The sequence below is a fragment of the Chionomys nivalis genome, chromosome 14 (assembly GCF_950005125.1).
Source record: "Chionomys nivalis chromosome 14, mChiNiv1.1, whole genome shotgun sequence".
In the NCBI taxonomy this organism is placed as follows: domain Eukaryota; kingdom Metazoa; phylum Chordata; class Mammalia; order Rodentia; family Cricetidae; genus Chionomys; species Chionomys nivalis.
Window position 1 is genome coordinate 69,038,756 of NC_080099.1, and position 13,529 is coordinate 69,052,284.

The 13,529-nt window shown below is 47.0% G+C and overlaps 1 protein-coding gene across 9 annotated transcripts in view; it reads left to right on the plus strand.

The window, feature by feature from the left end:
- Tmem241 (transmembrane protein 241) overlaps nucleotides 1-13,529 on the plus strand; it is a 144,962-nt gene that overhangs the window by 24,734 nt on the left and 106,699 nt on the right. For all 9 annotated transcript variants that reach the window (XR_009058309.1, XR_009058312.1, XR_009058310.1 and 6 more), the window contains one exon: nucleotides 6,176-6,253. Coding sequence is in view for 5 of the 9 variants with exons in the window: in XM_057789223.1 (XP_057645206.1) it covers nucleotides 6,176-6,253 (78 nt within the window). In the remaining 4 variants the exon portion in view is untranslated. The remainder of the gene's footprint in view (nucleotides 1-6,175; nucleotides 6,254-13,529) is intronic.

The following is a 13,529-nucleotide window of genomic DNA, read 5'->3' on the forward strand; positions in this document are numbered from 1 at the left end:
AGAGGAGCCGCATGTGACCGAGCGCCCCAGAGACACTTGTTCTCTGTAGACACCAGGCATGCACTTGTCCACAGACATATATGCAGGGAAACACCCACAGATGTTAAGTATAGTCTGTGTGAAGAAAAAGGAAAGTGCAGATACTAACTCTTGGTGACCCTGCTTCATTCCCATCGGGGTGACTGTTGCCAACCACAAGTGCTGGTAAGGATGTGGGGAAATCTGGATGCTGGGGCATTGCTGTCAGAAACTGGGAATAGTGTGGCTGCTGTGCAGAACAGTGTGGTGGTCCATGAAAAAAAAACAACTAAAAATTGCCAGGTGTAGCGTCACATACCTGTAATTCTAACTTGTAGGAGGTCAAGGCAGGATTGCCAAGAATTTAAAGCCATTCTGGGATTTATAGTGAATTACAAGATGAGCTGGGCTAGTGTAAGATGCACTCTTAAAAAACAAGTATCTTCAAGGTTGCTTTCTATGGAGAGGGCCTGCCTGCATGCAATTGTTTTATAGAATACATTAAGGACATATCTGCATATTTAAAAAATCATCTAAAGTGAAGAAACAGGACTGTCATTCTTTTATAGAGATTAAGAAGCTAACGTAGGGAGCCAGCAAGATGCCTCAGCAGGTAGATGTGCCTGCCGATAAAACTGAGGACCCTAGTTGGCGGAGAAAGAAAATTAACTCCTGAGGACCTGAGTTTAATCCCTGGGACCCATTTGGTGGAGAGAGAATTACCTCCTGTAGGCTGAAGAACCAAGTTCAATCCCTGGAACCCACTTGATGGGCAGAGAGTTACCTCCTGTAGGCTGAGGACCCCAGTTTAATCCCTGAGACCCACTTGGTGGAGAAAGAATTACCTCCTGTAGGCTAAGGATCCGAATTTAATCCCTGGGTCCTGCTTGGTGGAGAGAGAATTAACTCCTGTAGGCTGTCCTTTGATCTTTTCTTGAGGTCACACACTCACCCACTCCCTCCATGCACAGAAATAACTAAAATGTAATAATACTAATAAGGAGAAGCTAACCCAGGAGCGTGCTTGACTTAGGGTCATCTATACCTCTGTAGATTGACCAAAGGCCATGCCTGTGGTCAGGACCAGGGTTTTCTATGGGAAATTTTTCTGAGACTTCAAAATTGTATCCCAGAAAGCATGAGAATAATGACAAATTTCTAAGTTCATAGTTAACAATTTATCTTCATATCAAAAAATTTCATTTGCATGTGGGTGAAATATTAATTATTTAGTTGTGGATTGTACACCCATATAATTAAATGAAATGGCCTGAGGTACAACATGATCAATTACGTTTGGCAGATTTGTTTCCAGAATCATGATTTGGGCTCTATGGTGGCTGATGATAGGAACTTGTCTTGTTGAGATCATCCCCAAAGTCATAAGGGTATAAAAATAAACTCTCTCGGTCCTCCGTGGGGGAAACAAATATCTAGAGTGGCCTCAGCTGGGGTGTGGCTCAGAGTAGAACCTTGCCTAGCATGTATGTTTTTGGGTCAAGCCTTGGCAATTTCAATGATGACAACTCAGAAAAAGTGATTTTAAGCAATTAATAGTAGGTTAAGAACCAGAAGCAATCTGTCCCTCAGTTTTCTCGTCAGCGTAGTGGGGATGTTAATGGTGAGTATGCTACAATGGTTGTCTGGTGTATGATAAATGCTCAGTGTTTTCTACCCACTATTATTACAGTCGCCACATATCATAATTTTTGTCTAATTTAACCCACGTAGGTCCTGCTGAAGTTAAGCCTATGAGGGTAATAAAGGGCAGTGTGTGGTTGAGTGTGAAATACCCCTATAGACTCCTGTATTTAATCACTTTTGGTCCCCAGCTGGTGCCGCTGTATTTAAAGGCCACAGGACCTTTAGGAGGTGGATCTTTGCTAAAGGAAGTGGGTCACTTTCCTGACTGTGGTAGTCTGAATGAGAATGACCCCAATAGGCTCATATGTCTGAATGTCCCCAGTTGGTGGAACTGTTAAGAAAGGACTAGGAGGTGTGTCACTGGGGTGTTTGTTGACAGATGTTTCTGTCCCACCTGGTCCCGTAGTTGGTCAGTCCCAAAGAAATACACAGAGGTCTACATTAATTATAAACATGTTGGTCTAGTAGCTTAGGCTTATTAGCTTTTTTTTTTATTGAACTCTACATTTTTCTCTGCTCCCCTCCCTGCCTCTCCTTTCCCCTTCAACCTTCTCCCAAGGTCCCCATGCAATTTACTCAGGAGATCTTGTCTTTGTCTACTTCCTTTATTAACTTTTTTTTTCCAGCAAGATTTTTATTGACCGCTCAGAGCTCTGCCAATGAAGGATTTGTGTCTGTGTGTGTGAGAGAGAGAACAGAGAGACAGAGAGACAGAGAGGGAGGGACAGAGAGGAGGGAGAGAGGTGTGGACATGGTGAACTTCATTTAGATCTAAATTACAATTTGCTATGAGTCTTAACGTGACTTATTTACATTTCTAGAACCTTCTCTCTAGAACACCCGCCCGGCCCTTCCCTACCTGCTTTGCTACTCACACTTTTTAAAAACACATGACCTAGAAAGAAGATCAAGTGTAAACCTAGTATTTTAGCTGAAGCTGTACCTAGCTGTTTTTATTTGTTTGTTTGTTTGTTTATTTATTTATTAAAGATTTCTGCCTTTCCCTGCCACCGCCTCCCATTTCCCTCCCCCTCCCCCAATCAAGTCTTCTTCCCTCAACAGCCCAAAGAGCAATCAGGGTTCCCTGCCCTGTGGGAAGTCCAAGGACCACCCACCTCCATCCAGGTCTAGTAAGGTGAGCGTCCAAACTTCCTGGGCTCCCACAAAGCCAGTACATGCAGTAGGATCAAAAACCCATTGCCATTGTTCTTGAGTTCTCAGTAGTCCTCATTGTCCGCTATGTTCAGCGAGTCCGGTTTTGTCCCATGCTTTTTCAGACCCTGGCCAGCTGGCCTTGGTGAGTTCCCGAGAGAACATCCCCATTGTCTCAGTGTGTGTGTACTCACTCATATTTGGTTTCTAGCCATAAATAAAGGACATTGAGACTATAATTCGTGATCCTAGAGAAGCTAAATAAGAAGGTGAACCCAAAGAAAAACATATAAGCATCCTCCTGAATATTAACCTTTATCAGGCAATGAAAGAAGACAGAGACAGAGACCCACATTGGAGCACCGGACTGAAGTCTCACGATCTAAAGGAGGAGCATGAGCAAGGAACTCAGGACCGCGAGGAGTGCACCCTTTATTAACTTTTATAACTTGTATTAACCCATAATTCTTGTCTGTGTTAGACACGTGGCTTGGTACCTTTCATCAGCGAGGCGTTCTCATCTTGCTTCCTCTGTGTCTGGATGACAACTGCAGACTCACCATTTCCTTTTCCCAGAATTCTCCTGTTCTTATCGCCCTACTTCTACTTCCTGCCTGGTTGCCTGACCTACTTCCTGCCTGGCTACCGGCCAATCAGTGTTTTAGTAAAATAATACAGTGACAGGATACAAGACCATTGTCCCACAGCAGGTGGGTAGGCATTGGGCTTTAAAAGCCCATGCCATTCCTAGTTAGCTTTCTCTGCCTCATGGTTGTTGCCTCCAGACGTGAGCTCTCAGCTGCTGCTCCAGCGCCATGGCTGCCTGCCTGCTGCCATGCTCCCTTCCATGATGGTTGGCCATGACCTAACCCTCTGAAATGTAAGCAAGCCTGCCGTATAAGTTGCTGTGGTCATGTGTCTTATCACGGCAATAGAGCAGGAACTAGAACACTGACTATGGAGGCAGTCTGACTAGCTACCTCTTGCTGATGGCCCCACACGCCTTCCTTCTCTGTCAGTCAGTCATGATGGGCAGGATCCCCTCAAACTGTGCGTCAGAATAAACTGTACTCTCTTAAGTTTTTCTTTGTTAGATATTTGGACCCAGCAATGGGGGAAATGCTTTGGTGTTCCCAAGGCATCAGGCAACAGCAAGCCTCTAGAACCAAAACAGCAGGGTTTAGAGTGAGGATTTTGCAGCTAGAGGCCAAGGAAGCTTCGGCTTTGCTTTTGGTCGATCTCTGCCCTGGGGATACAGTTTAACTGGTCAGCTGTGGGCTGTCTGTCTCTAATTTGTTAGCTTTTCAGTAGGAAAAATGGCTTGAGAAACTTAGATTTAAAACTTAAGGAAGAATCAGTGATACCTCCTTTAAAATAACATAGCTTTGGTTAGAGCTCATCCGTTTTAGACCTTAGCAGTTTTATTGCTGCCAGGATTTGCTTGATTTTTTTGTCACAGCATCTCACTCTGTAGTCCAGGCTGGCCTGTAACTTACTCTGTAGCCCAGGCTGGCCTGTAACTCACTCTGTAGCCCAGGCTGGCCTTGAACCAGCAGTGATCCTCCTGCCTTAGCCTCCTGAGTGCTAGAACCACAAGGATAAGGCACACCTCTAACTAGCTGCCAGGATCTGGTTCATGCTAGTCCTGTTGAACCTGGACAGCGGCAGGCTCACTGGGATTTACATCCCTGTTGGGATTTATTTATTTTTTTAATTAATTAATTAATTAAAAATTTCTGCCTCCTCCCCGCCACCGCCTCCCATTTCCCTCCCCCTCCCCCAATCAGGTCCCCCTCCCTCGTCAGCCCTAAGAGCAATCAGGGTTCCCTGCCCTGTGGGAAGTCCAAGGACTACCCACCTCCATCCGGGTCTAGTAAGGTGAGCATCCGAACTGCCTAGGCTCCCACAAAGCCAGTACGTGCAGTACGATCAAAAACCCAGTGCCATTGTTCTTGAGTTCTCAGTAGTCCTCATCGTCCGCTATGTTCAGCGAGTCCGGTTTTATCCCATGCTTTTTCAGACCCCGGCCAGCTGGCCTTGGTGAGTTCCCGATAGAACATCCCCATTGTCTCAGTGTGTGGGTGCCCCCCTCGCGGTCCTGAGTTCCTTGCTCGTGCTCTCTCTCCTTCTGCTCCTGATTTGGACCTTGAGATTTCAGTCCGGTGCTGCAGCAGAGCAGCTTGTCTGGAAGTCTCAGAGACTTTGTCCGCCTTCTCTGCGAGGCTCATAGCTACAGTGTCATCTGCTTTGGAAGAGGGTTAAGGAGCAATGCAAAGTCAACAATTGGTGACTGTTAGCATTCTGGGTATTGAGCTGCGCGTTTGTAATCTCACCTCTAGGAGGCCAGCCTGCGCTGTATAGCTCATAGATCCTGCCTCCAAAATAAACAGTCCTGGGCAACTTGGAGCTGTTAATCATGTGACATTATCCATGTGCTTGTTATCTGTGTGCTTGGAATCAGTTTCATGCCTACAGACAGGTCCTGTTGCAGCTGCTGGTCAGCCAGGCCAAGGGAGACGGAGACAACTGCCCACAGTGTGTAATTAGACAGTTAAACCTCCTCTGGGTCCTTAGTTCAACTCCAAAGTTCTAAATTTTCAACCCCAAACTTAATCTCATTTCTGGATTCATAGTTGAGAAACCAAAAGCCATGGTCACTTCTTTGTCATCAGCTAGTCAAAAAGCCTGTTTTAAAATTCTTAGCTTGATCAGCTCCAGGTCACCCTATCACACAATAATGCTGCTCACTTCTGTGTTTTAAGACCTCATTTCCACCATGAAGGCTTGCTCTTCCCTCGCTGGACTTGCTGTGTCTTGCAGGATACGCCACCTGAGCTCCTGCATGCTGGGGACAGTGTGTCCACCATGCTCATGGGATTTGTGCCCTGCACCCGGCGTCGTGCGTGATACAGAGGAGGTACTTAAGACTGAGGATGAAAACCCCATAGGAGAGGAACCTTGGCATACACCCCACCAAGATTAATACTTCAAGGGCTAGAGAGACAACTCAGTGGTTAAGAGCACTTGCTGCTCTTGCAGAGAACCCAGGCACTGTTCTTAGCATCAATATAGTGGCCTCCACTTCTGTAACTCCAGTTCCAATGAATCTGATACCTTCTCGCTTCCAGTAGCTGTGCCTACACATGGTACACAACTATACATGCAGAAAACCTACTCATAGAATAAATAAATAAATCTTGGAGGAAAAATGAAGAATACTCAGCAAAGTGCTGGCCTAGAAGATTCTTTGCTGGAGAGACTGAACGCTGCATGTTCCTGCACACCTTATTTTTAAACAAAAGTCAAGTAACTGAAAGATGGGAGAACGTATTTTGATGCTTGCTATTCTGTTTGCTTTCAGGCTGTTCCTGTGTTTTTCATTTTGCATAATGTAGCTGAAGTTCTCATCTGCGGGTACCAGAAGTGTGTCTGGAAAGAGGTAAATAAGCAAACTGCCTTTAAAAAAAAAGTTACACAGCCCTTACTTAAAACGTCAGAGACCCGCTTTTCTCTCAGTAGCCTGTCCTAGTTAGGGTTACATAGCCCTTACTTTAAACGTCAGGGACCCGCTTTTCCCTCAGTAGCTTGTCCTAGTTAGGGTTACATAGCCCTTACTTTAAACGTCAGGGACCCGCTTTTCCCTCAGTAGCCTGTCCTAGTTAGGGTTACATAGCCCTTACTTTAAACGTCAGGGACCCGCTTTTCTCTCAGTAGCCTGTCCTAGTTAGGGTTACATAGCCCTTACTTTAAACGTCAGGGACCCGCTTTTCCCTCAGTAGCCTGTCCTAGTTAGGGTTACATAGCCCTTACTTTAAACGTCAGGGACCCGCTTTTCCCTCAGTAGCCTGTCCTAGTTAGGGTTACTGTTGCTCTGATGAAACACCAGAAGCAATTGGAAGTGAGGGCAGTAGCGAGGGCAGGAACCTGGAGGCTGGCGCTGAGGCAGAGGCCGCGGGGGGTGCTGCTCACTGGCATGCCTCCCTGGCTTACTCCGACCACTTTCTTAGAGAACTCAGGATCAACAGCCTAGGGGTGGCTCCACCCACAGTGGGCTGGGCCCTCTCACATCAATCACTAATTATGAAAATTCCCTATAGGCTTTCCTGAAGCCCAATCTTGTGGAGGCTTCTTCTCAATGGAGGTTCCCTTAGCTTGGGTTAAGTTGACATTAAAACCAGCCAGCACATGGCCCAAATGTAATCCCTTTTCTCCCACCAGTTCCAGTGAAGACTGCCTGGCAGTGGTCACTGATTCAGGGGACCCAGCTTGCTTGATGATGGGCAGTGCAGCTGGACCCCAGGCCAGTGAAGAACCAGACTTTCAGGACACAGAATTTGGTGTGGGAAAGCACTCTCACTTGTAGCTGGTCCCAACAGCATAAGGAAGCCCACAGCTGAGTGTCGTACAAGATGCTGGCCTTTGCCCACTCGCGGAGACTGACTCTTCCTTTAAGGCCTAGCCTTATCTGACACTGTAAGGAACTAGAAGATCACCCGAGTCTTTGAATGAGTGGAGCTACAGTTAGGGATGCCTGTGTTGGAGCATCTTCCCAGACAAAAAGACTAAGGGACCAGAAGAAAGATCAGCAAGCAGTAATGAAGAGAGGAACAGTTAGGAGAAGCCAGAACCACAAAGGGCGAGGCAGTGCGGGAGGACCAGGGAGGTGAGTGAAGGAGCAGTCTGTCCCACTGAGCCTTTGCCCATCGAGGCTTCTGTTGGCAAGTGAAGGGACTTTTCCTTCTGCCCCATGACATGAGCCTTGGGCACAGAAATCATATTTTACCTCCTTAGACCAATGACGTTAAAAAATAACCATACAAACCATTACTGTTGGTTTTAAGTCTGAAGGTTGCCCCATGCAGTCCCAAACTCAGGATAGGTATTTGAGGTAGGAGATGGGTAACTGTGTTTGTTACTGTGAGTTTGACTTTAAGAATATCTGTCATCACTTTATGCATTGAATCTGTGGTTAGTTTAGTGCCCAGGATGCCCTTCTCATGTACCTCAGGCTCTGTGGCTAAGGGCTATGCATCTGTTCCACCATATCCATGTCTGTGGTGCTAGAGATGGAACCCAGGGCTTCATGCATGCTCTCCAAGCACCTACCATTGAGCTACAGCCCCCCAACCTTTTCTGGTGCATGTGTTTACATGCGTGCGTGTGTGTGTGTTTGCGTGTGTGTGTGTGTATATGTGGCACACATGAAGATCAGAGGACAGTTTTGTGGACTTGGTTCTGTGCTTCCACATTCTGTGGTCCTGGGCCTTGAACACAGCTTGTCAGACCTGCATGGTAAGTGCCTTTGACTGAGCAATGACAGTTTGAGGATCATTTGCTAGAATGTTCCTCTTGAGGATCTACTTCCCTCAGCTCCCTAGTTTTTTGCCTGATCTAACAGTAACCCCAGAAATAGGTCCTTCATTTTGGGGGCTCTGTGAAAGGCCACACCAATGACACTCAACTTCGGGATTATAAGGAGGACACAGTAGCATTAATAGGCTTAAGTGTTTCCTGACCTTGTTGGCACATAGTAGGTCCCTGTGATTGTTTGTAGCAACAGCAATGACTTTAATCTGATCCTTCTCTCAGGAGTTCCTTTTTTCTGACATCTGCTCATTTTGTTTCCTATCATGTTTTGAATTTCTGAACTTTAGAGAAGCTAGCTGGCTACTTGAGACACACGCGTGAGAGAGAGAGGTGTCCTTGCCACCCCACCTACTCACTGGAGGAGGCTCTGTCAGTTCCCCTCCTCTGCCCAGTGTCACTTTGGCAGCTTGTTTCCCACCCGTGCACTCACTCAGTATTTACTCATGATGAGATATAGTCTCATACCCGTGAGGTGGAGTCAGCCCAGGGAGACTGACTTCCTTTAACCCAGCCCTGGACCAGCCAAACAGGAAGCCTGACAAGCCCCTTTGCCCTGCCATCTCTGCCCACCCTACCCATCTCTTTCTGGCCACGGGCCTTAGTGGCAGTGAGACCCAGCATTTTCTAGGGTTTCTTGTTCCCCTCAGCTTCAGCTGTTCCTGCTTCACTCCACCCTACCCAGGCATCGCTCTGGCTAGAGTCCTGAGGTCAGGGGCCACTGGCCAGTTGGCTCTTCACTGGGGGTATATGCTGTTTGTCAACCTGTTTGCTTTTCTGGACTCTCTGGACTCCTTGGCCCTAACAGCCCTTCTGTTCTGGTTCTCTTTTGAGCCTCAGGCTTTCCCTCATGACCTGACCTCTTTCTTCCTCATCCTTCATATGCTTTTTAATGGTTTGCTAGGGCAGTGTCTCAGGGCCTTCTGTCTTCATGCCCATACCTCTGTCCCAGCCACCCTCTGTCCGTGAGCTCAGAGCCCCAGCAGAGTTGACCTGCTGTCCTCTGGTGACCCCAAGACCTGAAGTGCAAAGCTGTCAGCTACTTCCCCAGGCCTGACTCTCACTTGGGGATCATCACCCGAGTCCTAATCTTGGAGACTCTTCTTCTACCCACACCTGCTCCATTCACACTCCCATGCTATGGGCACTCATAGGTCTTTGTGTCTCAGGGTAGCTGGCTGAGGACTAATGAATGGGAGCTCAGCGTGCAAGTTCCCAGGACAGCCAGGCAGGGCCTGCATCCACTCTTCTGAGGCTGTCCTAGAGCAGAGTGAGGGAGTGACTATCTCTTAGCATTTCCAGCTTTCCTCCTTGGACCCAGGGGACACCTCTCTGACATCACTGTGATTTCCTTATCTCCTCAGTTCTCACACATGCTCTCCCCACAGCACCCCATTTTAATCACTTAGAATTAGAGGCTCCTAGAGATGTACTTTGTTGTGACTTTCTTTGAATACATAGAATAAAGTGAAATTTTATGTGGCATCCTTTTGTTGTTGGTGAGACAGAGTTTCACTATACAGCAATGACTGGCTGCAAAAACTCTCACCTCAGGATCTGGAGTGCTAGAATCATAGAACTGTAAAATGGAATTACCAGTCCCTTCTCGTGTGTGTGTGTGTTATGTTTGGTGACAGGGCATTATTTTCTCTGCATCCCTTTGACTTCCTTTGACTCCCCTCCCTCAGAGCAGAGCCCTATGATAAACCTCTTTATACCCCATAAACAAGCCCCAGGGCTTCTGAGGTTCAAGTTCAGCTGCTGAGCTTTTTTTGGGGTGGGGGCTGAATCACATCACTCAGGTTTTTAAGCCATGAGTTCAGAAATGAAGGTCTGTACCCCGACAGAGTTCTGATTCCTGGTTTGGTCAGGAAGATTCTACAGATAAGGGCAGGGGTAGGTAGAAATCAAGTCAAGTGAGGGAGTACCCCAGGATTTTTCTGACCTCAGGGAGACCCTTCTTTACTTACAAATTAGGATCAGGCTTCTGGATGAAAGGATTAGTGACAGTAACTAGGGAACACGGAATATTTAGAGTCTTTAACTCTATTTCCTTCGTCACACAAACCAACAAGCCATTTCTTTCTTTTTCTTTGAGACAGGGTATCATTTAGCCCAGGCCATTTCAATCCTCTAACTCACGGTGTAGCTGAGGATGACCTTGAAACTCTAAGCCTAAGGTGTGTACAACACACCTGGCTAGCACCAGTCTTGATCAGAGTAAATGGCGAAGCAAGCAAGTGGGTGAGAATTTTAGTCACAGACCTTTGGCTGGGGACATGGCTCAACTGGTAGTGTCCTTAGCTCATGTGAAGCCCTGGTTGTGGTGGCGTCTGCCTGTGGTCCTGGCAGTTGTCAAGTGGATCAGAAGGTCAGGGTCATACCTGGCTATGCAGGATGTGCGAGACCCTGTCTCTCAGAAAACCCACAGACCTCTCTCCATAGTGAAGGTAGTAAGATATAAGCAGCTGTAGGAAATGCAAAGGAAAAACACCAGAAAAGCCTGTATTTTTACAGACATTTTCCTTGCACATATATAGATGTACTGACACAATGGCTTTTTCATCTATCAAGTCTCAGACAGCCTACTGCTGTCGCTGCCCCGTGTTGGATGAAGCCTGTGTGAGCCAGTCCCTGTTTGCTCACACGTAGGTGGTTTCTTAGCACTTTGTCATTAAAATCTTCTTTGAGATGAAGATTTCTGGATTTCCGTTTGTTGATTTGTTTTGATTTTTTTTTTTTTTTGAGTCAGAACCTCATTTTGTAGCTCTACCTAGTCTGAAGCTCACCATGTAGACCGATGGACTTGGACCACAGAGCTCTCCCTGCCTCTGACTCCTTAGCACTTGGCCTTGAACTCTTGATCCTTGTGCTTCTGCCTCCACAGTTCTGGGACTCCAGGTCTGTACCAAGAGTTCTGGTATCCCGGAGACAAGGTCTCACTCTGTAGCCCAGGACCTGAAGTGCCGCCTGTGCCACCTCTTTGTTCTGTGATATGTTCTACGTCATTACAGCTGAGAACCTGGAAGGGTATCTTTCTGTGACGAACACAGCGCTCTCTCCCTCACACGCTGTCAGATGTTACAGTCAGGGCCACTGAGGGGTCTCTTTGGGTAAGGGCTGTCTCCGAGTTGTACAACCAAGTCTGGGTCTTGGAGCCTACACAGTGGAAGAGAACTGACTGCCACGAGCTGTCCCCAGACCTGCTCTGTGCCCCCACTAATAATAAATGTCAAAAATTATGAGGAGAATTGGCTTTACCGTTATATATAAATTTATAAACTCTAGAGAGTAAAACTGACTCCTCCTGATAGCACTCCCAGATTATGAGAGTCTATCTGGCGGAGAGCCTGCAGTTCATTTTCGACCACCCGCAGCTCATTCTGTGTGCTCTCTCTCAGTCGTGCCGCCCCTCCCCCTGCAGGCTCTGGCTGGAAGGGGCTGGTGGCTTGTGGGATTAGCCTCATGGCCTGGTGTGTTAGAATACTGCCTCTGTTGGCTTGCTTTTCATCGTGTGTTGTTTGTACTAAACAAACGTTCTTCCAGGCCTGAAGTTGAGAGAGGAAAGTGCATTCACGACCGTTGTGAAGCTCAGAGTAGGGAAGAGCTGACGTTAACACGTGGACTCTGATGCCCCAAGGATCATATGTGGGCTGCATCCATGTGTGGGGACCACAGGGAAGCCTTTCCAGTGAGCTATGTGGGATGGCTGGGGTTTTCTACACTTCAGGTAGGCACAGGAAGCCATTGAAGGCTGGTGGCTAAAGGTCAGGGAGGTTATCACTGAAGAACCGGCTGTGCCATTAAAGGGTCGGGTATGGAACCAGAATGTGGAGCCCAAACCCCAAGACCTCTTCCCTACTTTCCTTCACGTCCTGTCTGTCAACCATAATTATACTAGACAGTACAGGTAGAGCCTGGCACACTCAAATCCATGCTTGCAGGAAATTAACTATCCACAGTGATATCTGGATTGTATCTTGTTGTAATTGTTGTCATGTGACCATTTCTCGTTGGAACTGGGGTCTTTCTCACTGTGTAGTTCTGGCTGGCCTTGACCTTACAGCTCTCCTGTCTCAGTCTCCCAAGAACTGAAGCTATACGCCTGTGCTGCCATACCCAGCTGAGATAGGACTTCCCAGGAGTTGCATTTTGTAACCCCAAACCCTGAGATATTGGGAGTACTTGTTTCTGGAGCAAGGCCCTGAAAATGAGAATGCCTTACAGCAATGACCAAGTTGTTCTCAGAGCCCTAGGGGAATGGCGCTGTGTGATGAGCTTCGAATGTGTTATCATCACTCAGTTTCTCAGCCTCTTTAGTCTGTCTGAAAGGGTGTGAAATTTAAAAAAGATCTGGGCATGGTAGCTTATACTTGTAATCCCAGTTCTCAGGAGGCTGAGGCAGGAAAGTTATTTTATGTTCAAGACCAGCTTGAGCTACATAGTGAGTTCCAGGCCAGTCTGAGATACAGAGTGTGTCTCATGAAATCAGAATAATTGGAGGTATACTCCTGAGTCCCTGGAAGGTGAGTGAGTTCAAAGCCAACCTGAGATACATGATACCCTGTACCGAAAGAAACAAAGCCCAGACTAAGTAAAACGGGGGGGGGGGGTAATTTAATGAACAAAACAAAACAAAGCCTAAGAGGCTGACCTCTTAGGAACTGGATCGCTCTGTGTCGTAAACCCTGCAGTGGTTGCTGGGAAGACAAGTTATTCAGCAAAGGTAGATGGCCCCACAACCCGTGCCCTCCATACTTGCTTTCAGCCAGACTTGTGAGGGCTCCACTATCTTTAGCTTCTAATATAGCTTGAAAGACAGCACATTTTACAATAACAAGATTCAAGATGCAGGTCTTATGAGCCCAGGCACTCTACCCACTAGGGGGCAGCACAGCCATGCTTGCCCATGCTCGCCATGCTTGTTCAAAAGACCCCAAAGATACAAGTCATAGCTTTGTTCTTGAATAGAAGCTGCTTATTAAAGGAACAAAAATGCGATCATCACTTACCAACACGAGAAAACTTAATGTATTCTGAAGAGCAGACCACATTTTTCTTTTGTCAGTGCTCTCTCTCTCTCTCTCTCTCTCTCTCTCTCTCTCTCTCTCTCTCTCATGCTGGAATGACAGGGGTGTGTCTCTGGGCCTGGCTGCAGCGCTGTTCTAAGCAACACACAATCTGAACAGGCGTCAGAAGTTGTAGCTTGTCCCAGATACTAAAATGATCCTGAAATATCCAGATTTAAGCTGTCATTCTTCCTCCTCTTTCATCACAAAGCAGAAAAATCTGTGTGACTCCGCTGAAACTTTACTCTTCTGTGCCACGGGTAATTTTACTTGATCTGATTA